The sequence below is a fragment of the Stenella coeruleoalba genome (genome assembly GCF_951394435.1).
Source record: "Stenella coeruleoalba genome assembly, chromosome: 10".
Lineage (NCBI taxonomy): Eukaryota > Metazoa > Chordata > Mammalia > Artiodactyla > Delphinidae > Stenella > Stenella coeruleoalba.
Genome location: NC_137156.1, coordinates 67,407,973 through 67,434,983, shown reverse-complemented (window position 1 = coordinate 67,434,983; position 27,011 = coordinate 67,407,973). Strand labels below are relative to the sequence as shown.

General features: G+C 54.1%; 1 protein-coding gene across 4 annotated transcripts in view; it reads left to right on the top strand.

The window, feature by feature from the left end:
- Window positions 1-27,011, top strand: part of CACNA2D2 (calcium voltage-gated channel auxiliary subunit alpha2delta 2) — a 137,398-nt gene that overhangs the window by 24,533 nt on the left and 85,854 nt on the right. For all 4 annotated transcript variants that reach the window (XM_079934607.1, XM_079934605.1, XM_079934606.1 and 1 more), the window contains exon 2: window positions 1,289-1,370. In XM_079934607.1, the coding sequence (XP_079790733.1) occupies window positions 1,289-1,370 (82 nt within the window). The remainder of the gene's footprint in view (window positions 1-1,288; window positions 1,371-27,011) is intronic.

Genomic DNA, 27,011 nt, shown 5'->3' with positions numbered 1-27,011 from the left:
AGACTCAATCTCCCGGATCCCATGGCTCCTGGGGTACCCTTCCAGAAGCTGGGGGCTGGCTTCACCCCACCCTTACCTGGCCTGACGGGATGTGCTTATTAACCTGTGAGCATATTTCAGTCTGTGTGGTAGTTCTCCTATGAGCCCTCCCGGGGAAGGCTTTGTTCTGTGTCTGGAAGTTGAGATGCCTTTCACATGCATTAGGGCAGGGGCTTTGGTCACAGCAGAAAGTGCTTTTGGCAGTGTGGAGAGTGTCTCTCTGGCCGGCAGGCCCTGGCAAGCGCTGGTGTGATTTTGCTCACCTGATCTGGCACTGCCTAAAGTGGGATCACAGGTTAGAACCCAAGCCAGCCCTCTCCCCAGACACCATCCCTGTTCATGAGCGTGGGCTGAGAATACAGGACCTTGTGACCACCTATCCATCCTGTCCCCTCACAGAGATCCCTGTGCAGCACCCTTGACCCTCCAGTTCCCATGTGTTCTTCTCAAACCCTACAAGGTGGCCCCAAATTATCCCCACTTTCTGGAGGAGGATAGTGAGACCCAGATAGGTTAAAGCGAGCTCAGCATGGCACCAGTGCAAGGGAGACCTGCTCAGGCTGGTGGCTCTGGTGAAGGGCTCATGGGGCTTGCCAGGCCCCCAGAAAGGTGTGGGATAGTCTGAACTGGACCTGTGGGTAGACAGTTCACGTGGGGCATCTAGTGATGAGCCTCTGTTTACTAGGGTACTGGAAAGGCGAGGGCCATCTGAGCAGGAAGCTCTCCATGTCCACTGTTTAAATGAGGCCCAGAGGGGCAGGGGCCTGCCCCAGGTTACACAGTGACTTGGTGGTGGCAGCAGCTCTCATGTTCCCTCCCCTTGCCTAGGTGCCACCCAGCCTTGGGGCAGAAGGCTCTGAGATCCAGCAGACACCAGGCTCACTCACGTCCCCTCCTCCCTGGTATCCTGAGTCCCCATGTTCAGAGCAGCAGCATCAAGGGCTGGCTCTTCACAGTGAAAAATAGTCTCCCTGCAGGCTTCTTGGAGCCGCTGGACTCCCTCAGTGCATTTAAACTATAATCTGCTCCCCTCCCTGGCTGTCCAACAGTACGTGAGGAGAGCCTGGGCCACCGGGTCCAGACTTCAAAGGGAATCAGAGGCACGCTCTGGTTCCCAGCCTCTGTTTCTCTTCTAGTGAAAATTGGGTTCTGAAGGGGCGGCTGCTGCGTGTCACCTCTCGGTGGCTGGGGCGGGGCTGTTCCAGCCCCAGGCAGGTCCTCCTGACACTCCTCTCCTCTCTGCACACAGGATGCAGCACTGGGCCCGGCGCCTGGAGCAGGAGATCGATGGCGTGATGCGGATCTTTGGGGGTGTGCAGCAGCTCCGTGAGGTAAGCCTGGTGCCACTGGCTTTCCCTTTAGGGACCCTGTTCCAGCTGGAAGTGGGGGAAGGGCTTCAGCAATAAGGAGTGAGGAAAGCTTGGTGCAGTTGAGGACCCAGCGTGATGGGACACTGTGGACTCATGGGGGCAGGTGGGGAAACAGAGACACAGTGATTCCTTCGGGTCTTGGCCTGCTCTTCCCCAGGTCACAATGTTGAGGTGGTACTTAGTCGGCTCTGATGGGTAGGTGTCAGGCTTTTCGGGAGGGTGAGATCTGTTTTTGAGGCAGCATACGGAGTGGAGTCCAGGTCCTGGAGGGTCCCGTGGGTGTAGTTGTGCACGGAAGCCAGAGAGACTGTCCTCGCAATGAGTGGGGTGGCCAGGCCGAACAACCCCGGAGAGCAGTCAGTGCTGCCTGCTCAAGGAGCTGCAGCGCGAGACAAGTGGCAAGCGAGTGCTTGGTGAGATGAGCTGTCGGGGGTGGGAGGGGTGATTGATTAGGCGCGAGCGACCACATTCATCCTGGGAGATTATGTTAATATTTGAAATAGTGATGTGAAGAGCAGGCCATCCGTCACCCCCAGAAGGCTGCAAAATGTGTCGCTGTCGGGCCACAGGCTCCTGAGCTGTCGCTCTTTACGTGGAAACGCAGAGGCTTGGAGAGCTGAGCTCTTGGAGTGCTTGGGGTGGGGCTCCCAGGTACGTGCTGGACTTTAAGGAGCTCTTACTGGAGGCTTGGGCCAGAAAGTGCAACCTGAACTGAACAGGGGGTTAATGGGGATCTCGTACTGATGGTGGGCTTGGGCACAGCAGAGTAAGTGGAGTTATTATTGGGGGTCCAGGCCCCCGGCTTGGCGATTAGATACGCCACTGTGTTCCTGTGTCTCTCTTGGTCAGGGCCAGGTCAGCAGAGGTACGTCTGTGGGGCAGCTGCTATGAGGTGGTGTCCTCGGGCCTTTCGCCATGCTTAACTTGTAGCAGGTGCCCAGGAAATGGGGGTGGCAGTGAATGTGTTGACACTGGCTGTGGATGTAGGACCTCTGGCACAGGATGGGGCTGATCAGGGGTGGCTAATGTGGTGGTAACATAGCTAGGAGGGGGAGTCCGGGTGGGGGTCTGAGCCATCCACTTGCTGGGGGTCCTTCCGCCCAACCCCAGTGGCCCAGCCTCTCTGAATCTCCTTTCCCTGGTTACTGGGCTTGAATTGCAGTAACCCCCATCGTACTCTCTTCCTGTGAACTTTCAATGACTCAGCCACACTTGGAGGCCGGCAGAGCTTTCCAGAGAAGGCACTGTAGGAAAAGCTGTTCCGGAACAGAAGTCAATTTATGCTCAGGAATAGCACCCAGCACTTACTAGGTTCTAAGTGGGCACTGCCAAGAGTGCAGCTGTGTAGGTTAATGAAGAAATGAGAGTTCCCTGGAATGTGTGTAATGTGCCTCTCCAAGCTTCATATTGGGACATAAGATGTACCCCACATAAGGAGTTAACCATGCACTTCCAGTCAAGAATCTTCCGTACTTTCAATCCTCAGCTCAAGGATACTGCTTATTTTATAGTCGTGGGCACTCAGACCCTAAAAGTTTGCCAGTGGGAAAATAACGTACACATTTCGTGCCTGAGACTCAGGTCTGTCTGAACCATAGCTTCCTGGATGGTGCGGACCAGAGATGGAATCCAGCTCAGCATACCCACTGTGTGCTCCTGGGCAAGTCCTAGACCCTCTCTGATCCTCATTCTTGGTCCATGGCGTGGCTGGGAGGTCTGGCTGGAGGATGAGGTGGTGAGAATGGCAGGGGACAGGCTGACACAGATACCCTTCTAGAAATCAAATCTGAATTTCCCTCATTGATCATTTTCATTCCCAGGATATGTTGTTCCCTTCCTTTCTGATGGGAGTTGAGTGATTCCAGACACTTTCACCAATGAGCACATCTTTCCCCACTCCCACCTTCCCAGTGGTTACCAAAGTCACGCAGCCGGGTACAGCAGAACTGGGGCTTGAACACAGGGCTCCTGACTCCTGTCCCAGGGCGCTGCTTCTCCTCTAGCTAGGCCTACCCTCTTGGGGTGGGCAGGATGAGCCTGAAAAAGAGGGGATCTGGGCCAGGTTTGGTGTGGCTATGGCCAGGCAGAGAAGTGCTGACCTGGCGTTCCGGGCTCCTTCTGGCATCCCTCTGCTTGTCGACGGCTGCCAGCTCTCCAGTGGCTCTCTGTCCTGCTCCAGTTTTTCTCACCTGCTTCCTTAGCTTCTTGTTTCCCACTGACAGCTCTGGGGCTGCTTCTTGGCACAGGACACCCCTGTGAGGTGGGCAGCCGGGGAGCAGGTGAAGAGTTCTAGAGGAAAAGGGCAACCCTGTGAGAGCAGGAGGGAGCCAAGCGGCCCCTCTTCCCCACAACCCCTGGCACCCCTGACAAAGCCACCAGAGCTCTCCTTCAAGTGCATATGAGAGGGCCCATGTGGCCAGCCCCTGCCCTGAGAGCCAGGCTCTGAGAGTCAGGAGGACGCATGCATCAAAGCCCTGACCCAGCTGCAATGCTCCGTGGACCCTGGTACCACCTCTGCCAAGCTTATGGCCTCAGTCCCCATTAGGCCCGCCCCTCTCCATGCTTCCTCGGTGGGCCCCCAAACACCTTGCCACTGGGGTGATCCTTGGCTTTCTTCCCCAACATGGCTGCCCTCTCCACCAGCCCCAGTCCTAGAGGCAGCCCGACCCGCAGAAGCTGGGTGCCATAGAGCTGGCAGCTGCAAGAGTTCAGAAACTGCAGACGGTGGCATTTAGGAGCATTTTCCTTGTCTTGGCACTTTCCTCCTCCCGACCTCACCACAACCCCATGGGGGTGTGGTTGGGTGCAGACTGTGGCCCATTTACAGGCTGGACACCATGGCACACCTTGGTGGAGTGTGGGGGCTGTCTGCAAAGACCCTGTCACATTTCCTCATCTAACCCCAGGGCCAGCACAGAGTAGGAGCGCCCACTGTGGCCTGGTGCTCCTGAGCCGTGCCCCACCGGGTAAACCCAGCCCCGCCAGCCCTGGCTTACTCCTGCTGTGAACAGGCCACAGAAGTATGGGCTCTACTGCAGTCTGCCCCCTCCAGGGCCCCTAGAAGCTGAGCGAGGTCTCCTAAACCCCTTTCCTACCCTCGCCCATCAGCCCCATATTGTCATCCTTTGGGGGGACAGCAGAGAGCATATGCTTGGGCTCTGAGCTCATTCACATAATGAGGTTGATCAGGATGAATAATTCGTCAGGTGCCTGGGGGTGCACGGGGGACCATGTGGAGACAGCCTGTCTCCCCACTCTGAAGCCCAGGTCACTCTGATGGGTACAGCCAGGGACCTATTCCCTTCTGACTGGGTGTCCAGGGTAGAAAGGGAACAACTCTGGGGACCTTGTGGGAAAGCAAAGCAGGACAAATTATAGTCAGACAGGAGGAAGAACCAGTGGCTCATCAGGTGCACCAGCCCTGGGACGGATTCCTGATTTGGGTGGGACACCTTCCGTGGAGGGTCTCTACAGAAGGAAGTGAGAAGATCCTCTGTCTGGGGTGGGGGTCAGAGGTGAGGAAAGTCTGTCTGACTAGAGCTGGTATGGGAGCAGAGACGTGAGATGGTCATGTCTGTGGACTACAGGCCATCCTCTGGGAAAGCTCAATCCAAGTCTGGACCTGTGGGAGCATTTCTCAGTCCACATCAACCCCCACATGTGTCTCAGGGCAGAAGTGACTCAGAGCCCTGCCTACGTCCCTGGCTGCTTCCGCCCCCGTGACGGCCTTAGCCCGGCTGTATGCCGCTAGTCACTCGTGGGGAAACCAAGGTGTGGTTGACTGTCTTTACCCACCAGTCCCATCCTGGAGCCCTGACTTGCTAACCCTGGGTAGTGGTGGGGTTGGGGAGAACTATCAAGGCAGAGGTGCAGGCCTGGGGCGGTCCCTGCCCTGGACTGCTGAGCTGCATCCACAGAGAGCGAGACCCCAGGACTCAGAGATCCCTGACCCCAAGTCTCCTGCTCCCCTCCCCACGGCTGGGCTTCTCTGGACAGTCATGGTGAATCAGACAAATGCTGTTCATGTGTCCCCACTTCTGTGGGTAGCCAGAAATGGGATTTTTGAACCAGTGATGGCACCATAGTCCTAGCCCATCTTGTCTGCCCCTGGCCATGCCCACACCGTGTCTGCTCAGTGCTCCCTGGGAATGTGTAATTAATATTTGCAGAGTGCCACATCTGGAGCTGGCTCCAGGCAAGGACCAAAATCTGGCCACATTGAGGACCCCTTTCCTGAGGGGCTCAGAGAGGCAGGAACAGGGCCCTCCGCAGGTGCCCTTGAAACAGGCTTCTCCCAGGACTTCCCTGGTGGTGCAGTGGATAAGACTCCACGCTCCCCCTGCAGGGGGCCCAGGTTCAATCCCTGGTGAGGTAACTAGATCCCACATGCATGCCACAACTAAGAGTTCACATGCCACAACTAAGGAGCTTGCCTGCCATAACTAAGACCCGGTGCAACCACATAAATAAAGAAAAACAGCCTTCTCCCCGTTCCTCCACTCACACACCCCTCTGGTACCGCCAGTTCCTGAAACACATGCGCTGTCACACACTGGCTCAGGGGGTGCTGGCCAGAGCTGTGTTTGGCCCCCCTTCGGGGTAAGGGGTCCTCTCTGGGCATCTCAGGTGGGATCAGCAATGTCCGGGAGTGCCAGGGAAGCTCAGAACGCTAGAGGGGCAGCAGAAGAGGATGAAGGAAGCTGGGGTGGGGGAAGGTGCCAGGGGACAGAAGCAGCCCTGAGAGGGCCAGAATGGGAGTTCAAGTTGTTGTGACCCCCCAGACCTACAGTTGGTCCTTCTATCAAAGCACTGTGGTTCACATGTGTCCCAAGAGTCAGTCCACCTCGGCCAGGTGGACCTGCACTCACGCAGGACATGCACGGTTGTCCCAGCTAATGTGCTCAGTCCGGAGAGTGGTGGTGAGGGAGACCCACCCAGGCCCATCACACTCCCTCCCCAGGGTTACTGGAACCTCCAAACCATCATCCTAGGGGCTCTGCTCCTGGTGCAGCACCCCCCTCCTCCAGCCACCTCCCGCTGAGGCCCAGCAGCACCCTGCTCTCTCCTAGTGTAGATGATTGGGGTGTGGGGTGCGTGAGGAGGGGGTGGGCGGGGCGTGGGTGTGAAGTGTGCCGCTGGGTAGAGATTGCTGCCGCTCGCCTCTCTAAAAACCCACATATATTGTTCTTTAATGGAAAGTTAATTGTCTTATTATTCCTTCCATATGGTCCTCTTGCTCAGCACCCAGCAGGGATGCATGGGACTGAGGGGGGGCTCCTGGGAGGGCGTCTGAAACGTGGTGAGGCTGCCACGTGAGCGTAATTGGATATACTGAGGCAGAGCCATTGGAGCCTGGCGGAAGCCCTTCCTGGACCCCCTCTTTGTCCCCCTAGCCCAGCCTGCTCCTCACCTCTTTCCTTCCCATGTCCCGCCCTGGGGGTGGCCTCTTCTGGCACCACCTTCCCACTGTAAGTTCTGGGAATGCTCTCTCCCGAGCCCTGTGCGGGGAGATGGAGGGTGGTTGTTGCCCTCCTGCTTGCCCCTCCCCGCACATACTCCGTTGTTGCCTGAAGGAGAAAATTCCATTTTTGAGAAGCTTTTCAAAAGCCAATTCGTCTGTGGCAGGAGCTCCTGCCTGACGGCCAACTGACTGGCTTTGGTCTCCTACACCTCTTCTACATGTCCCCCACCAGAGAGGGGGCACGGGGAGGTCAATGTTGGGGGAGGGCTGCCCCAAGACACCTGGCCCAGGGGCCCTGGCTTACGTTGGCCATGCCTTCCATGGGCACCAGCTGCCTGGAGCCACCCCCAAGCTGATGGCTCCTCTGCTAAGCTGAGCCAGTAGTTGTGCCCTTCTCAGCCCCTGCCCCTCCCAAGGCCTCTCCTTCTCCTCCCCAGAGTGTGAGAGTGTTAGGTCAGAACAGCCTCACAGCAGGTGGAGGATACAGTGACAGGAAGGTCCCCAGAGGGGCATGCCTGGGTGGTCGCATCTCTGGCTAACTCAGAGCCCCTTGCTCCTGGAGTCTTGCAGGGGAAGACAGGGGCAGGGAGCCCTGCTAGGAGGCTTCAGGGTTCTGGGACAGCCTCAGCAAAGAGCTGTTGCCCAGGTTTCTGTGGAGGTTGTCGGTGCGGAGGGAACAGGTCTATGGGAGAGGCGTCTCTGCGTGGGATCAGCAGACCCACACCTGGTGATACAGGCACGGGAGAGGGGCCAGCAGCTTCCACCTTGTGCCAAGAGGTCACCGTGGGGCCACATCTGAGGTCATCTCCCAGAGGATAGAGAATGGCTCAGGGCAGGAGAGAAGAGCTATGTCTTCTGACCTGCTACAGCTGGTAGGTGGCAGAACTAGAATTTGAACCTGCCTGTGCCGTGGGCCACACTGAATGGTGGGTGGTAGAGGAAAGACTGAAGTGGGGAGCAATGACAGAGCTGGGCCTCCCCGTACCGTGGGACCTGGCACATGTTGTCCTGCCTCTCTGAGCCTTGGTTCCCCCATCTGTGACATGGGGATCCGAGCCCCTGTCCTCAAGGGAGCAGGGGCAAGGAAGGGCTGCAGACAGAGCCCTGCAAATGTGGGGGTGCTTTTGTGACCCCCTCCACTATCAGTTGCCTGCCCTTCCAGAAGTTAGTTATAGTTTTAGAAAGTTCAGGTGCCCAAAGTGTCACCTTTGCTTGCTGAAGCCCAGGAGTTTGGAAATTGGTTTCCTCTTCCCTGCCCTGTTGTTAGTCCTGTTTGGGCTGCTATAACAGAATACCATAAACTGGGTGACTTACACACAACAGAAATTTCTCATGTTTCTAGAGGCTGGGAAGTTCAAGATCCAGGCATCAACAGATTTGGTGTTTGGTGAAAGCCCACGTCCTGGCAGCTGTCTTCTCACTGTGTCCACTCGTGGTGGAAGGGGTGAAGGATCTCTCTGGGGTCTCCTTTATAAGGCACTAATCCCATTTACAAGGGCTCTACCCTTATGACCTAATCACCTCCCAAGGGGCCCACCTCTAAATGTTATCACAATGGGGATTGGGTTTCAACATATGAATCTGGGGGGGAGACAGGAACATTCAATCTGTAGCACCTTCTGACCATGACATCTTTGGGGGGCCTTACTGGGAGAGACACAAAGGCCACAAGAGCTTGAAGAAACAGGGCCTATGGGCCACGGACGGGAACCAGCTGCAGAGGCACCCCCTGGGGAGGAAGCAGGTGGGGGTGAAGGGAAGGGCATCTGCACCCAGAAGAGGCCTGTGAGTCTGTTTCTCAAATCAGTCACCCAGTCGGCAGCTTGTCTCCCAGGCCCTGTGGACTCAGAGAAGGGCACCGGGCTGGGCTGGCCTTGGAGTAGGGGTGGTAGGAAGCCACCAAGCTCTGGGTTCTTGAGGGTGGCAGCTCTCGGACTGAGGTGCCTCAGTTTAAGAAAGAGACGATCTCAGAGGCATGATCAGAACCGTACCAGCAGACAGCGCCGCTCTTTCTGGAAGTTTTGGTTGGGAACCGGTGGCTTTGCTGCAGGCCCCTCCCATGAAGTGGACGCCCCTCAATCCTTCCGTCTTGGGAATCTGGGCTGTTTGTCCAACTTTCCTAAGGCAAGGCCCACCTCCCATGGCAAGGGTTCTGATAAACACCTTGGCTCTCTTCTGGGGTCCCCAGGGAGGCTGACCTTGCAGCAGAACAGCTGGGGGTCAGCTCCGATGGGGACCAAGTGCTTGCTGATTGTTGAGGAGAGGCCAGCGTGTACTCCCTTCTCCCCTGGCCTCTGCATCCACCTCTGGAGAGTGATGGAGCTGCATGTCCAGAGCCGGAGGCTCAACTGGATAATCAAGGGTGGGAGATGGGGGATGGAGTAGAGGACCGAATGGGTTTCCATGCTGGGCCCCCAGGGATGGCTGACCCCATCTGCATTCCTCCGCCCTCCTCCACCCCCATCCATGGCTGGATCAGTGGCAGCCATGGGGACACTTGCCTGAGATCCGTGGAGCCCCAAGCATTTGGCAGAGGCAGAGAAGTAATTGGTTCTGACAAACCACAGCTGGCCCCAGGGGCAACATGAGCAGCATTTACCATGACCAGGCAGGACTCGGAGGCTCAGCCTGGCCTCCCTCCACCTTCTCTGAGCATGGCTCCCCTCTCCTTGTGAGTGCAGATCTGGTGTTTGGAGAAGGTTGCAGAGCCCCAAACTCCCCATCTTTCCTATACCTCTCTCTCAGTGCTGGGAGCTGGCTGGCTGGAGGTGGGGGTTAGGGGGGATGAGGACAGGGGGTAGATCCTGGGCAGACTCATCAGGCCCCCTCCCCGTCCATCCTTGGGTTCCCAAGAATCAGGGAACCAAGTGACTGACCCTAGGACTTTTTCGCCCTAGCCTCAGGATGCAGAGGCAGGGGCTGGGCCCCCACCTGAGAGGATGTGCAGTCTGGGTGGAGAAACAGGCTGTGCACACACACAGGGTGCACATATACATACGTGCGTGCAGTGTACAAACATACATGTATGTGATATGTGGTCCACAAGGTTTGGCATGGAGTAGGTGCTCAGCTAGTAACTCTTCAGTGGATGGATTAGCAAAGGGGCAGGCATCTGAGGACTGAGAAGGGAGGGGCCGGGGGTCTAACCTGCCCCACAGAACAGTGGGAACCATCCAGACCACCTAGGGGAACTGAGGCCCAGTGCACCAAAAAGGTAGAGCTTCAGTGCCAGATGCCCTGAGAGAAGTAAACTTGCATAGGGTCTGCCAGGCTTGGCCCACATAGAGGGTCCCTGACTGCTCTTTGTGAGGGAACGGAGGGTGCAGGGGCTGAGGGGGAGGGCCCAGGAGAAGAGCTGGCTGCACAGTGTTCTGGCACTCAGATGTCAGGCTGGGGTGAGGGAGGCTGGGCTATTCCCGGAGTGACTCAAAGGCCTGGCCAAGGTATGTGGCCTGGGCAGGAGGAGCCTTTAGGCCTCCAGCCGTCCATGTGTGCTCCGTGCCCCCCCACTAGCCTTCCCAGCTTCTTCCTCCTACTCCACTTGCCTCTCTCGTCACTCATCTCCCTTCCCTCCAGGCCTCTCCCCAGTTTTAAAGCCAGCCCACAGCTCCCTCCCCAAGGAAGCCCTCCAGATCAGTGCTGAGGCCAGTGGTGTCCCATGCTCCCCTCCCTTCTGCTTTTGCATCCTTCGGGTACACATAGGAGGCAGGAGATGCCAGGGACCTCTGGTGGGCCCAATTCAGTCTTCCCATCATATGGGGTAGGGAGACCATGACCAGAAGGGCAGGCTCATCATGCCCGGGCCTCACAGGAGTCCCCCTGAACACAGGCAGTCAGACCTAGAAGGCAAGTAGCCCCTGGTGATTCTTGGTCCCGTGACTCACTGGGAGACACAGTCTCTGACCTGCAGAGGCTTTGTGAGGTGGGATGTGGCTGGTCAGGTGTGGAAGAGAGACGAGAGAAGTGTGATGCTGCGTGTGGGAATGTATGTGCACATGTAGGCGAGAACACGTGAACCTGTGTGTGTGTGCATGTGCTGCCAGCGGGAGCGTGAGCAGGTGAGGTTTGTGTGTCTGTGGCAGGGAGTGGCTGCGCCTGCACGAAATGCTGCATGTAGGGGCATGACCAGGCACGTATGTTTATGTGTGTGTGTGAGAATGTGTGATCCCACATGCATGTGTGCTTTGTGGGATGTGTGACCAGGCAAGCATATACGTGCGTGTGTATGTGGTGAGTGCAGAGTTCTGCATGCTCTGTGTGCAGGTGTGAGCAGGCACGCTTACAGGCCAGGGTGGGACTGCGGAGAGGCAGGTGCCGCGAGCTCTGTCACCCGAGCAGGCGAGAACTACTTAACCGATTAATTAGTGAAGCTGAGAAATCTCAGTTGTGGGTGAGGAGCTCACACACACACGCATGCACGCATGCGCGCGCGCGCGTGCACGCACCATGTCCCCATGCACAGTGCACATCCCCCCAAGTCGCTCTGCCTGACACTGTGCCCAGCAGCCCTGCAGGGGGGCAAGGTGCCAGTCGCTTGTGGATCTGTGTCCTCACACCCCTGTGTATCCGTGCCCTGGGCTGCTGGACCAAGTGACCCCTGTGGAGAGCACAGCTTTGTGCAAGCTGTCCGTCCTCAGTGCCCCCAGTCAGTGGTGAGGCCGCCCACACTTTGTCCCTGTTTCACAGATGAGAGAGCTGTGGCTGGTAAGGGGCACTGGGCAGGAGCCTCATTTCCAGGTTCTGGGCCTCCTGGTGAGGGGGAGCAGCCCTTTCTGCCCTGGGCTGGGGTCCACTGAAGTGCTGCCTTCATCGGGGTAGGGGGAAGAGTATGGGTGCCTGTAGGCTTAGAGCTGAGCTAGAGTCCACGGGGAGCTTCCTACAGCTCAGGACAGGCCACTCCTACCTGCAACCCCCAGGGGCCTTGTCACCAGCCAGCTTCCTCCACAGGCCCTGCAGGCAGGCACACGGGCCTCATCCCTCCCACCCCACAGCCTGCTGACTGCTTTCTCTCTCCTGTCCCTAGAAAGGGAGAGCCCCATGCTCCCCAGCTCCCGTAGCCCCGTGTGCCTCCCCATCAGCATGATTGTAGCTGCCTCTTTTCTGAATCTTCCATTCGAGCGCAGCTCCTGGGGCACCGATGGGGTTTGTCGGGCTTGGCCCTGAGGCGCAGAGTCTCACTTGATGCTGACTCTTGGCAGGCAGGCCTGCCACCCACTCCTGCTGCCCCTCGCAGACCCCAGGGGCCTACTGCTGTTTGCCTTGTCGTGCAGGAGACCTGGAAGCCGGGTCAGGTAGCGGCCAGTTGCCTCCTGATCAGGTATTGACAGAGGAGCCTTCCTTATGCTCCATTACAGACATGGAATAAATTGGTGTGCCGTGAATTTATTCTTTTTAAAAAGGGACTTTCACACTGGGGAAAACTTTTTATAAGAACATTTATATAAAAAGCAGTTACCGTGCCTGTAATTTTTATGTATTTTCTCCCTTCCCTCGCCGCCTTTGTGTTTGAACGTGACCGCCTCCCGGGCAGCTGCAGCCTGGCTCCCCGGCCTCCTGGCTACAGCCTACCGCCTGCTGGAGCGCCTGCGCCTCCTCCTCCCAGAAGGCTGCGGATGCAGGGCCCGGCCCCGCGGGGGTGCAGGCTCCGGGAGCACGGCTGGGTGGAGTTATGTTCAGAACTCAGGTGCTTTCGAAATTTTCTCCCTCTTGCATCTCTGTCCTGAGGTTGCTCTGTTTCCGAGGCTGGCATGGCCCTTCCGGGCCCCTCTTGGCAGCAGCTGAGCCCTTCAAGGCACCTACTTCCCGGCAGCCTCAGGGCCCTGTTCCATGAGGGAGGAAGTGGTGATGTGGGAGCAGGTATTTTCCCTCCCCAGGAGCCACTAACGGGCACCTTGCTTCCCCAGCCATTATTGCTCTCACACTCGATGCATTATGTAAATTGTCTCTGTTGCTAAGTGGTGGAGGAGCTGCTCAAGGGGAACGGAGGTCTGGAGCCTTCTGGGGAAAGGCAGGAGACTGGCCCTGAAAACTCACTGATCCGTGTCAGGGAGGGTCTGGCAGCCTCCCAGCTTAGGCTAGCCCCCCTGGGGCTTGCACTATCTCTGCCCCAGAGCACAGCTTGGTGAGGGTGGTGGCTGCACCCCACAGCAGACTGAAGGCCAGGTGGGCTCCCTCACTGGACAGGGACGTCAGATTGGACCTTTGCCTCCCTCCTCCGATGGGCTCCCGGGGTAGGACACGTGCCCCTCTGCTGCCCAGGGAGGCATGCTTCTCCCACCTGCACAAGTTTCAGCAGCAGCATATTTGCCCACAGAGCCTCCTCAGAAACCCTTGGCAGGGCTGGAAATGTTATGTCGATCTGTGGGATTGGGTGAACCACCCCTCGCCTCCTGGAGACCCTGGGGCTCCTTCTGCAGTGAGCGCCCAGTGAACTCAAGATACAAAAGGGTGAATTTTGGAGCAACACCACACGCTAGGGCGCCAGCGAGTTCTTGGGTCCCCAAGGGTCTGAGATCTCAATGAGGCATGTAGGGGCATGAAGGTTCCTGGACCTGGGCAAGACCTCAGTGATGGACAGGGTTCTCCTGGGTACTCACCTGGCTTTCCACCTTCCCTTTTGAGACACAAGATCTGTTGGGGGCCCCCGCCCACCAAGAGAGCCAAACACTCTGGGATTCTTCCAGACTGAGCTGGACTCTCATCTGAGCTTGTACTTTGCATGAGGCTGGTGGGTGCAGACTTCACACTTGTCATCCCCCTCCCTGGGACTGAGGGGCCCCTGGGGCAGGATGTTTGTTCAGTGCAAGGGGGCCACTGGAAGGAATCACAGATTTGTGTGTTTCCTGGAAAATTTGGGATTCCAGGGAGGGTGTGAGGTTGGCAAAGACATTGGTAGCCCACCCGGCCCACTTCTCAGGTAGTAGTTTCTCTCTCCACCCCTCCCCAGGCATGGCTGTCTGTGGCTCTGTATGAGATGGACCACATGACCCTGGCACAGGCTTCAGCAGAGGTTGATGCAAAAGGAGTGAGTGCTTCCATGGCCTCATAGACGTTGTGGAAGACTCGGAGCTTCTTCCTCCCTCCCCAGCACAGTCCCCCACTGTCCCCAGGATGATTGGCATTCTCTCCCAGACCCTTGTGGTTTGCTGGCCCTCAACTTGCTTTCTGATTGCTGCCAACTTTGGGGAAGTGGAGGAGTGGGGGCGAGGTGTCATCAATGCCGAATTGGTGTTTTAGTCTAAGGACCCTGGTTTGTGTACTCCGCTGATGAGGGAATTGAAGCACTGAACTGTCTTCATTTGTGGTAAAAGTTAACAGAGGTGATGACAGTGCTGTCAACAGAGCATAATGTCAGCTGCTGCCCTTTGGGGGTCCCTGTCTGCAGGCCAGAGGCTGGAGTCAAAGCAGTCAGTCTCCTGTCCCTGACTCCTCTGTCTTCATTATTCTCCCCTCTCTCTCCCTCCCTCCCATCCTTCTCCCCCTCACCAATTCTTTTCTTCCTTTCTTATTTTTTTTTCCTTTTTCTTACGTTTCTAGATGGATTTTTAAAGTCAGGGTTTGTAAATCAGCATCACACTCATACATGGTGAAAAGTCATAGTTTTACCAGGCGTGTTATGTTAGGAGCACAGCAGCCCCCTCCTCTCCACCTCCAACTCCCCAGAGGCTGTCACTTTCTAATCTCAGAGCTCCATACCTCTAAATGACATACTTGTGTCGCTACTTCATGATTGTTCAGTTTTAGGCATTATCCGTGGACATCCACTGGGGAGTGGAGGACATAGCTCTCCTCCACCACCACCCACCACCCCAGTGTCATATTGTGATGTGGCAGGTCAGGACTCAGTGTTAACATTGTACTGATGGGGCAAATGCTGTTCAGAACTGTGTGACTCGTAATGCACACTTTGGGGTACAATTTTTACATTTTTTTCCTGCAGGTAACAACTGTCTGGTATTTGTTTGCTTAGTTTTCTGTGAACCTTTACTAATTCTGCCCCAAACTCCCTGCCCTTCTATCTGACCTCTTCTCATACATGCACGTATATCTGGTGTTCTGGGTCACTGCCCAGAGAAGTCTTGTCTGGAGCCTCCTGACTTGTGCCTGTGAACAGAGCCTGTGGCTCGGACATGTGCCAGGGATTTCCTTCACCTCTCTTCTGAATTGGAGTCCCTTTTTCTGCATACTGTAGACTCCTCTTCCTTGGTGTCTGATTTTCTCCCTTGGTGCGTAGAGAACATTTTCAATTAGCATCCTGAGCAAAGGTACATGGGAGCCAGACTTCAGGGACTTTCATGTCTCAGAAAGCCCGCCCTCTCCCCCACACCTGGCAGAGATTTTAGGTGGGTGTGGAAGTCCAGGGTGGAAACCATTTGCCTCAGAATTTCTAAGGCAGCACTCCATTCCTTCCAACTTCCTGAGTTGCTATGCAAAGGTTCAGTATGGTTCGGATTCCCAATCCATTGTGTGACCTGATTTTTATCTCTCGAAACTTGCAAATTTTTTCCCTGTGCCAGGTGTTCAGAAATTCCACCCTGATATACCTTGGTGGGATTTATTATCATTCCTTTAGTGGACATTTGCAAACTAGATTCTTGTGTCCTTCAGTTCTGGGAAGTTTTCTTGAATGATTTCTTTGACTATTTCCTCCCTTCCCTTTTCTCTGTTCTCCTTCTAGAACCTTTAACTCAGATCCTTTTCTTTTTTTCTGTTTTCTCTCCAGTTTTCCAACTGTGTGTCTTTTTATCAGATTTCTCAATTTTATCTTCCAACCTTTCTGTAGTGTTTTACATTTTGTTACCATATTTTTAATTTTCAGGATCTCTTCTTGGTCCTTTTAAAAAATAACGTCTTGCTCATATTCCATTGATGCCATTGATTCTGTCAGCTCTGTGAGGATGATAGCTTAAAAAAACTTTTTGTCTTGAAATAATTTTAGATTTACAGAGAGGTTGCCGAAATAGTACAGAAATTCCCTAACCCTTCACCCAGTTTCCTTTAAAGTTATCATCTTGCATAACCACAGTACAAATATCAATGAAGAAATTAACATTGGTACATTAATACTAACCAAAGTGAAAACTGGATTTGGATTTCACCAGTTTTTGCACTAGCCTCCTTTTTTTAAACCATGATCCAATCCAGAATCCCACATTGCTTTTAGTTGTCATGTGTCCTTAATCTCCTCCAATCTCTGGCAGTTTCTATGTCTTTCCTTGTCTTTCATGACCTTGATACTTTTTTAAAAGTCCTGGTCAGTTATTTTGTTTACTGTCCCTCAATTTGTGTTTGTCTAATGTTTTCCTATGATTTGACTGAGGTTATGCATTTTTAGGAAGTACACCATAGAAAATAATGTGTCTTTCTCAGTGCATCATATCAGGGAGAACATAATGTCAGTATATCTTATTATTGGTGATGTTAACTTTGATCATTTGGTTAAGCTGGTATCTGCTTGGTTCTCCTTTTCCCTTTGTAATCAGTACATTTCTTGGGGGAAACTTTGAGACTATGCAAATATCCCATTTCTCTCAAACCCTTTGCCCATTAATTTTAGCATCCACTGGTAGATCTTGCCTGCAGTAATTATTACTGCAGTGGTCTCATGGTACTTTTCTATTTCTCTCATTCTTCTACATTTATTAATTGGCATTCTTCTGTAAGGAAGAACTGTCCCTTCTCCCTTGTTTATTTATTTATTTGATTATTTATTTATGTCCGTTTGGACTCATGAATACTTATTCTATGGGTGGTAATTCAATATTATAATTTTCTTGCCCAAATTATTCTAGCTTTGGCATTGGGAGTTCTTCTAGGTTGGCTCCTGTGCCCTTTTGACATGCCCCTGTCCTTATTTGATCACTTCCTTACTTTTTGTTACCACAAGATCTTCAGCTCATCTTGTATTTTCCCTGGAATCAGCCACTTCTCAAGGAGTTCTGGTTCCATTTATTGGTGAATGGTATTTAGAAATCAAGATCTGGGTGCTGAGTGTGCTCACTGCTAGTGGGATGTCAGTGCTTCTAGACTCTCTCACAAGGAGAACTAGGAAATATGTGTATGTATAGCCCATGTATACACACATACCTATAATCACATCTTTATCTGTCTATCTGTATATACATTTACAACAATGAGTCTATACTGAAACCTTGGACTCCACTCCAGCACAAAAGGGTTCATTGATGTCTTCCTCCATTCCTTTCTGGTGACTGCTTTCTCCAACAGTGAGAAATCCAGTTCTCATTATCTGCAATATATTTATTTCTTCAACCCTTGTATACACAATTTATAGCATTTTTTTTACACTTCCATCTCCCCATGTAGCCCAGGTTCCTTCAGGTTTTTGTTTGTTTCTTTTGGTCTCTGACTTCTTTGGGCCTGTCTCCCCCCAGTGTTTGGGCTTCCAAATCGTCTGCTCATATTTAAGCAGACAGAGAAGATAATGTGATAGGAGCTGACGAGTGGGATTAACAACCCTCCGGACCTCAAGTCAAAACTCCACCAAAGTACAGAGCACTGAGGTGGAGGTGGGACTCTAGGCATGGTGGGGGGAACCTTGGGGTTTATCGTGGGTACTCTGGCCATATTGCCCTCCTCGGCTGTAGGTTCCCCAGAGAAGTTTCTCTCAGTCTCCTATTTGGGGTTTCAGGGCTGTGTCTTTGGAGTTCCCCAACATTTTTTTAAATCTCTTCATTGGAGTATAATTGCTTTACAATGTTGTATTAGTTTCTGCTGTACAACAAAGTGAATCAGCTGTATGTATACATATATCCCCATATCCTCTCCCTTTTGAGCCTCCCTCCCACCTTCCCTATCCCACCCCTCTAGATGGTCACAAAGCACCGAGCTCATCTCCCTGTGCTATGCAGCAGCTTCCCAGTAGCCATCCATTTCACATTTGGTAGTGTAAATATGTCAGTGCTACTCTCTCACTTCATCCCAGCTTCCCCTCCCCACCCCCCCGCCATGTCCTCAAGTCCATTCTCTACATCTGTGTCTTATTCTTGCCCTGCCACTAGGTTCATCAGTACCGTTTTTTTAGATTCCATACATGTACGTTAGCATACGGTAGTTGTTTTTCTCTTTCTCACTTACTTCACTCTGTATGACAGACTCTAGGTCCATCCACCTCATTACAAATAAGGAGTTCCCCAACATTAACCTACTGCCAGCAGAGGTAAGCCTTCCACAGCCTGCTGAGTCAGTCACCCATGGTCCATCTGCTTCTAGCTTCCAAAATGTTCCTGGTGCCTCCTCCACATGTTCTTTGGCCCATGGGTTTTTACCATTTTGAATAGCCCTTTAGTTTTGTTTCAGGGAGTTTTGAGAAAGAATGAAAATTTAATCCACCTGGCACCACTGCTTTCACTCCCTTGTAGCAACTGAGCCCTTACTATTTGTTCGCCGAAATACATGTAGGGCCCCGGCCAGCGAATAGATGAACAGGAGGTTCTCTGGCTGAGGGAGGTGGCAAGCCAGGGCCAGCCTCCTGACCTCCCTCTCACTACCTGTGACCCTCCACACAAGCCCAGGGGCCCCCTGCCTACTGCCTAGGGCTCCAAAGAACACAGTTTGAGAACTGCTGCCCTGTGCCTGGGAGTGTGTCAAGCCCAGGGCTTGGCTTGGGGTTAGCAGCAGGGAGCCTCTGGGAACAGAGGAGGGGGGATTAGGGAGGTGGGGACTCAACCAACGTCACAAGGAACTTGAGTAGCCTGGGTCTCTCCCTGTAATCAGGTGCCCTTCATCCTGAGCCTCAGTTCCCCTATCTGTGTGGTAGGAAGCCCCAGCTGGGCTGGCTGACACAGTCAGCAGTGGGGAAGAGCTTGGCTGATAAAGCTCTGACTTGGTTGACAACATGCCAGCCATTCCCTGGGTGGCCCCCCAACAGCACCGTCTTTGCACTCAGATGGGGTTACCTGGGCGGTAGGTACCAGCAAGTGGGGTTACCTAGGCCACCCATGAGCAGGGCAGAGTAGTACCCTGAATCTGGCTGGTGGCTGAGGGCACATCCCTTTGGGGTGGCTCCCAAAGACACAGCCCAGCCTGTTCTGAGTGAGTCAGGGTCCTCCCTTCAGCTCAGTCCCAGGTCTCTGAGCCTCCCCAGGGCCATGCTCTTCCCTCATTGTTACATCTGCCTGGGACGCCTTCCTCAGTCCTCACTTCAACCCACTGAAACTGAGCTCCTTCTCCCAAGGCTGGGGGAATGGGCCCCTGGCAGGGTTTGGGAGCAATCAGACCAAAAGAAACCCCCTCACAAATCAGGTAACCTGGGCCTCAGTTTCCTCATCTGTCAAAGAGGGAGAGTTGTCTCTGCCTTCAGGGTCACGTTGAGATAAAAAAGGATGTGAAGTAGCTGCAGGTAACAAAACCAAACCCCTTGTATGTTGAGGCAGCAACACAGGGACATGGAGCTGCAGGAGCAAGAGGCTGGACTGGGGCTGGAGGCTGGGGACGAGACTGGGGGCCAAAGACTGGAGCAGGAGGCAAGAACTGGACCAGAGTACCAGGGGTCAACGGATGGACTGGGGGACCAGGAAAGGCTAGGCAGTGCAGTGCCTTCTAGAAGTGGGCCCACAGGCTATTTCTGAAAAGCTCCGAGGAAGGTTATAGAGTAACTTTTTGCAGGCAGCCGCTGGTTACCAGGAAAGATATTTAGCAGGAAAGGAGGCCTCAGTCCCAACTTCCCTGCTGGCATTTTGGGAGATTGGGTGAGCTGGACCACCTGCCAGAGCCCAATTTATTGCTTTATGTCCTGGCTTCTTTCTGTGAAGGATGGGGAAAGGGCACAGAAGGCCTTCAGAACTCTGAGACTGCAGCATTCTTGGGGAGGCTACAAAGAATGTCGTGAAGGGCATGGGACTGGATCAGAGACCAAGTCCTGGTGTTGGCTGTGCCTCCTCTGACCTCTGTAGGGTGATCTTGGGCACGTGACTTCCCTGCCTGTTTTTTAGTTTTCTCATGTAAAACCAGGTAGGGGGACAGGACACTGTCCATGTTTCTGGTTTGGGGCAGGTAGGCACAGCAGGTGGACAAAGGACTGAGTGAGGAGGGGCAGAGTATAGGGGGCAAGCCTGGGAGCGCATCAGGGTTCCTGGCAGGTCCTCAGTCCCTCGGATCATCTTAGCCAATCGCTGGGGGAAATAGAGGCCCAGAGAGGGCACGGACAGGCCCTCAAACACACAGCAGGGGGTGGCAGAGCTGAGGCCAGAACACAGGTATTCACCCCATCCCAGGCCAATGGGTGAAAATGGTGAAATAACAATGTCGTCCTGGCTGCAGTGGGCAAGACACATCTGTTTAACAGACTCACTCAGCCTTTCCAGGAGCTAGTCCCATCCCCTGAATGTGTGAGCCTCTCCCATTCCCCATCCTACCAACTTTGCCCCTTCTTGCCCTGGGCAGCTTTTGTTTCCTGGGAGCCAACCCCAGAGATTCAGGTTAAGTGCTAATTAAAAGCCACCAGCCTCCTTTCTGCAGAAGCTGAGCCCCCTCCATCAGCACACAGCCCAGGCTAGTCCTTCTTCATCATTTCTAGCCTTTGGCAAATGCTTCCACATCACTGTGCCTCAGTTTCCTCATCTGTAAAGCAGGGATAACATTCCTTGTCCTGCCTCCCTCCTGTGGCATCGTGAGGTTTAAAGGACACATACCATGTGTGTAACTCGGTCGGGACTACAGACATAAGGCCACCTGGATGATGCGTGAGACCCGCCTTCCTGGGCAGGGTCGTAGGATGCTGCCCAGGGGTCAGTCAGAAGTTGAGGATGCTTGGCACTGGTGACAGGCATGGATAGATGGGGGCAGAGTGTGGTGAGGATTGGTGGGGGGAGCATGCGGGCCCGAGTGTCTGTTTTGCTGATTGCTCCTTTTGCTTTCAAGGAGATTAAACTATTTTTAGTCTGCGCCACTGCTGGTGAGACGCCGGAGGAAGCCTTTCCTTCGCCGAGATTTTCTGGAAGCTGCCAAGTGTGGTCTTCAACTCCATTCTGGGAGCCTCCCCAAGCAGGCGGGAGGGGACATCACTGTCTGGGGGTTGTGGGGACAGGTTGGTGCGCTGTTGCTCCCCAAGGTCCTTGCTGCGCTGGCCTCCAGAGCTGCACGGCCCCAGACTGTGGAGACCAGTAATCTGATGCACCCGATGTTTGTAACGCTGTGTTTAAAAAAAGTAATTTATTTTCTAATTATTCCTTGTCTTGCATAACTGTGCATCGCCAAAGTGTCGCTATTTAAAATATTTATCTCTCTACGCCGCAGGAGCAGCTCTGAAGCGTGGAGGGGGAAGAAATAAAAGTCCGCGTGCTGGTCGCAGGCATATTACTTTGACTTGTCCTGGCAGTTTGGATGTCTCCCTGTAAATACATTTATTTTTCATTAGGATGTTTCTGAGCTTGTGGCCCCCAGAGAGCCGGAGTGATTACGCTGTCCATCTGTGAGAGATGCCATAGAGAGGTGCTCGTGGAATGAGGTCCACCAAACGCATCCCACGCCTACCTGTACCAGGGCGAGTGTCCAAGCGAGTGTGGCCTGGGATGTGCGTGTGCAGAGAGGATGCAGTGCTGGGCTGCATGGAGCTAGGTGGGCCACATGGCCAGAGACTTTGGTCATTTGGTTCCATGGGAAAACCGGGCCCAGAGGGAGTCTGCTTTGGAATGGAATCAACCTCACTGGCAAAGTAGACAGTGTGCCTGTGGCCTGTTCTATCTGAGGGGCCAACGCTTTTCACTACAGCTCAGCAGGCTTTGAGATTGGGATCAGAGAAATCCTGGGTGGCTTCAAGGGGTACACACATCCCAGAGGCTTGAGAAGAGGGCCCGTGGCTTCCCAGCACGGAGGACGGGCACCTGACTCTTCCCCCTTCTCTGCCCCTCCCTAGGCTGCAGGTTTGAGCCTGTTGCAGCGGCTGTAGGCGTCTGGGGGCTGGAATAGCACCTGTCCTTCAGCCACCCGGGAGGGCAGGGACTGGACCTGGCTCCTCGCTCACTAACAGGCTCTTTTCCAATCAAAAAAAAATTTTTCTTTTTTAGCTCACTGAGTCTAAGAGAGAGTTTTATGCTGAATTTTAAAATACCTTATTTTTTCCAGTCTCTAAACTACTAATCTCCTGGGCTAAGGGATTCTGGGACAAAGGCGAGGCCTCGGAGTGGAAATCTGTAAAATTAGCTTCAGCGGTATTAGTGTTTGCAGTTGGAGATTGAAAAATTGCTTTCCCAGGGTCTGATTGGACGTTCGGCTCTCCTCAGGGAAGAGGCAAGAACTCGCTCGGCACAGAGACACCTGGGAGGGCGGGGGCTGGGAGTGGGGGCAGCTGAAGGACAAATGCTGGGAGGCTGTTTTGGGGTTCAGAAAAGCTTCTCCTAGGAGGCCCTCTCCTGGGGCCCGTGAGCTGGATGCTCTGCAGAGCGTGTGCTGGTGTGAGTGTAGTTTCTGCCTGGGTCTCCCACATCGGTGCACAGCTTCTCCAGAGCTCTGGGTACACAGCAGGTGCCAAGTAAATGCCATGGAGCCCAGCTGGGTCCCTTCCCCTTCTCTTACTGAGGCCTCCTGGTTCCCTGATCCCCACTCGAGTGCTCCCACACAAGGAGGGGAGCTTCCGGAACCTGACTGAGGGGCCAGCTCTGGTGCCTGTTGGGGCGCCCGCCCGTGTGGCCCATCAGGCCTCTTGTGTGCTTGATTGCCTCTGATTGGCTGCAGCTGAATTCAGCAAAAGCTATTATTTGCCCTTGATGAGCCAATCAGATGGCCTCATTGGCCATTCAGAGCAGGCATCAGAACCTGGGTGGGGGGAGATGGGACACAGCGAGGCGGGGGCAGGGCAAAACAGATGCAGGACCCGCGCCTGGTCTGTGTCCACCACCACCTTCACACAGATCACACCTCCCTTTCCTGACCTATCCTCCCAAACCAGGGCTCCTTACCCGCCATTAGGCCTGCCTCCCAACCTTTTCCCTCACGGTTCCCTCTTCCTGCAAAGCCTTTCCTTGCACATCTGCCTGCCAGAACTCCTCCGTGAAGTCTGTTTCCATCTCTCCAGGCCAAGGTGAGCTGTATCCTCCAAGCTCCCAGAGCATGTTTGCTGCCCCTCTCACTCTGCCAGAAAATACAGAAGTCACCAGGATGGTGGTCGAGGAGATTGGGATAGATTGGGGTTCAAACTCTGATCAGCCCCTTCCCACCTCTAGGTCCTTGGACGAGCTAGTTCCCCTCTAAAGCTTTGGTTTCTTCACCTTTAAAAGGGCCTAATAATCGTAGGCCCTTCACATCCCCTAACCCCCGCATTCAGGGCCGCCCCCACCTGAAGGGGGTGGGACCTGAATGCGGAGGTTAGGGGATGTGAAGGCAGGCCGGCGATGGGGGGCGGTGGGACTAGAGGTCTAGCAGCCACCACGGCAGGGCTTTCTTGAGCCTCTGTAGCCTGGCCAAAGGTTTGGCAATGGTGGAGGCAGACAGCATGTCTTAGGTCATGTTCGTGGGAAACAGGCTCTGAGACGCTAGGGTCTGCGCACAGAAGGTTTATTTTGGGGGGAGGCACTGCTCTGAGAAACACTTTTAAGGGGATGTGTGGAGCAGGCCTGGGCAGGGAAAGAAGCTGACCACAATGCAGCTGAATGGAGGTCTCAGCGAGCCCTGTGGAGAGCTCTGGGGCTGGGATGGCTCCTTAGAGCTGTCCTAGGTTGAGGCCAGGGGTCCTGGCTTTTGTACCCTGCACTACCTGGTCACTGGAGCAGGCTGCTCCTGGGGAGGGGGCATAACCATGCAGGGGGTGTCTCCCTTTAGTCAGGGGAGAGTCCCAGATAGGCTCAGCTGTGGGCCATCGGCATCTGGCAATTGGAGAATAAGTACTAATCCTGAAGGGGGACGTTCAGTACCCACAACAGCCCACCTCTGAGTCACCTGGACCCCGAGCTTCATATAGTAAATTTTGTCCATGTTGGAGCTCACTTGCTCTAGAATTCCAGTTGTTCCCTTTTCCTGGGAAACTTGCAAGAGGAAGAATAGTAGGATGAGCTATGGTCTCCAGCACAGAGGCCACAATTGGTATGCATCCTCTCCTTCCTTTACCACCCATCCTAGATTCCCTTCACCCTGACCCAGGCCCTCATCCCTGCTGGGTCTGAGCCCCTGCCCATCATGCCCTTCTCGGGCCATGGCTTATGCCCTTGTTCATCCTTCATTAAAACTAGACAGGGGAGTACCAAGAGATGCCCCAGTGAGTCACCTGGGTGTCCAACATATTTTTCCCTGTCCCAGCATCTCTTGATAATGAGAATCAATTATTGTTCCATGACTGCTGCTCTCTTGGCCTGAGGAACCTAAAGTGACAGGCCAGTAGCATGTTTTCCTCTCCCATGCTTGTGCCCTTCTCACCAACACAGTCCTTCTCACTTTGGTAAACAGTGTCCTCTGGGCCCTTCCACGGAACATGGTCGTGAGAGGTTTTCTGGCCTTTTGTGGTAGAACTACTCTGGTACGTCCACTTGTCTAAACCTTTGGTCCCTCTCTCTACTTTGCTATGGGAGTTCTGGCATTTCAACTTCTCTTAGTGTGGGCCATTGCTTTTTTCAGGTTTCCAGCATCTCTTCGGGTCCTTTCTGGGGTGTTAGATTCTGTATCATGAGAAAGTGCTCTCACACCAATTACCTCTCCCTTATCCAACCTTATCTTCTACTGTCCTTGATCCAGCAACCTCAGGATCCAGTCCTGCTGTTGGCTAGATACTACAGTACCTTCAGGACATAGTCCTTTTTTCTTCCTTAGCAGGCCCAGCGCTTCCTGGGGTTGGTAGGTTGGTTATGTTGTGATTTGATCCTAGTTTTTGGTCTGGTGGGTGGGAAGAGGGGAGTGCGTTGTTTTGTAACATGGAGGCCTCTTCATCATCTTTAAGCAAGGGGGGTCTTAGCCTTTAACAAGGAGGAGCAGCCACTTCTGTAGGCTCAGAGAGTTTAAGGCAGGTTTCAAGGTTCTCAAGTGCAGTGACCCTGATGCCCCCACCTGACAACTCAGGGAGGGACCCATTCCTTCCCAATCAGGGTCCTGACCTTGGGTAGCCAACCTGCTGAGATTGAGGCTGTAACTCCCTCTGAATCTTTGCCACTCTTCTAATTAAGTCCTGTGCCTGACCCTCAGCTTTTGCTGCCTCTGGCTGCAAGAGATGAGAGTCTTTTTATATCCTGCCAAGGGGGCTTCTAACTTTCACACTTCACCTTAAATTCATGATTAATCACACTCAGGCTTTCATTGTCTCTTTCCAAAGCACTGATAGCCCTCAGCAACAGCCATCCTCTTCCATAGTCCTTATAATTACACTTCCCCGAAATTCTCAAAACCTGAAATATCGCACCCATCCACAGGTATCCCATTTCAGTTCACGATGTGTGAACGTTTGATCAGTTGTACCTTTATCACACGCCAGGATTGTCAGCACTCCACCGACCACTGTGGTGAGGCCCTCAGCGCCATTAGGACGGCTCCCACTTAAGAATCGGCTTCCTGGGACCACTCCCAGCACCAGCTGTAGCAAGGTCGGGTCCCTGGAATCAGACTCTGAGATGGAGGTTTGTGTGCAGGTGTTGGTTGGTGGAGTACTCTCAGGGACCACACCTGTGAGGGATAGAGCAGGCAGGATTGGGCAGCAGGAGACGTTTGGCTGTGATAAAGCTATAACAGAGGCCTCAGCCAATTCCACATTGAGCACTGGAGTGGCCTCACCCCTCAGAATCATCCCTGATTGAGGTGGACCTTTGTACTCCTCCACTTGACCTGTGTGTCAAGCAGAGCGCGGTTGAGGCAACTCCCTTCTGCTCAGGCCATAGCCTGGGCGGGGACTCAGCTGAGAGCCGCCAGCAGGCAGCATCTTGGCTGCTGGGGGAGTGAGGGCCTCGTCCCGACGGGAGGGTCTGGGCGGCACACCACAGCATCCACGTTGTGGTGCCTCACACCTCGGATCCTGGTTCTGGTTGTGCCTCTTACCAGCTGAGACCTTGGGCAAGTCCCAAGAGCTCTCTGAGCCCAGTGCCCCTCCTGTAAACGGGGCGTTGCCAGGCCCCCACCTCCTGAGACTTCAGGGATGGGATCTGCGGGTGGCTCAGATCGGTGAGAGCACCAAGACTACACACGTGTGGCAGGGCCAGGGCCAGTCACCATCCAAGTGGGGGCTCAGAGCTCAGGGACCTCCAACCCCTGGAGCCACCAGGCTCCCCGCCTTCTCCCTTGACAAGGAAACCAAGGCCTGGGGCCGCCCAGGTTTGGAGAAATGGGAAACGTGGGCTAAGTCTTCACTGTTGATAAAACCTCATCAAGTTTGACTGGCTCCTGGCAATGAGTGAGATCAACCCGGCACTTGGTCAGGGGCTCGGGGTGAAAATACTGTTTCCTCTGAAGGGACAAGCAGAGGCTGTCTGCTCAGCCTATTCGGTGAGTCAATAAATTAGTGGCACATGGAGGCAGCCTGGGTTCTGGGGGCTGGACTCCAGGATGACAGGTATTATTTGTTCAACAAAGTGACCATAGAGCAGGTGCCATTAGGCATCAAACAGAGGGGGATAAAAGCGATGATGGGGACTAGCAGAGGCAGCGTGGCTGTCCATGGCTGGCGGGGGTACTAAGGGCCAGCAGGCGATGGACGAGAAGACCTTGCAGAGGCCATGAGCTGGTCACTTCTATTGAGGCCTCTGTAGGCCAGCTGGCTCTGGGCCCACCAAAAATGACTCCTCACTTGCAGGGGCGCCATGCAGGTTGGGAGATGGCTCAGAGGACCTTCCCATGTCCAGGGCTGGCCCAGGGCCAGAGACCCTGGGTCACGTTAGCCAAGAACACCCATGATGTCAGCTGTGTGGCTGGTGTGTTGGGGCCTGACTGTGGGGGCAGGCGCCTTGGAGTTGTGGCTGAGGGCAGGGAGGAGATGGCAAGCAGAGAGGAAGGGAACGTCTGGGATGGGCATGCGCGTGGCGGGCATGCCTTTTAAAACGATCATCAGCCTTAGTGTTCCAACAGCCTCTTTCACTTTGTAAAAGCCTTTTCTTTTGAAAAATAAAAGAAGATTGGAGGCAAGTACAATATTTGGCTGTGGCGGCTGCTAATTTGGCACTGAATGTCACCTCCGCTTTTCTCCTCCCTCATGCCAAGTGCTCCTTCCCTGGCTC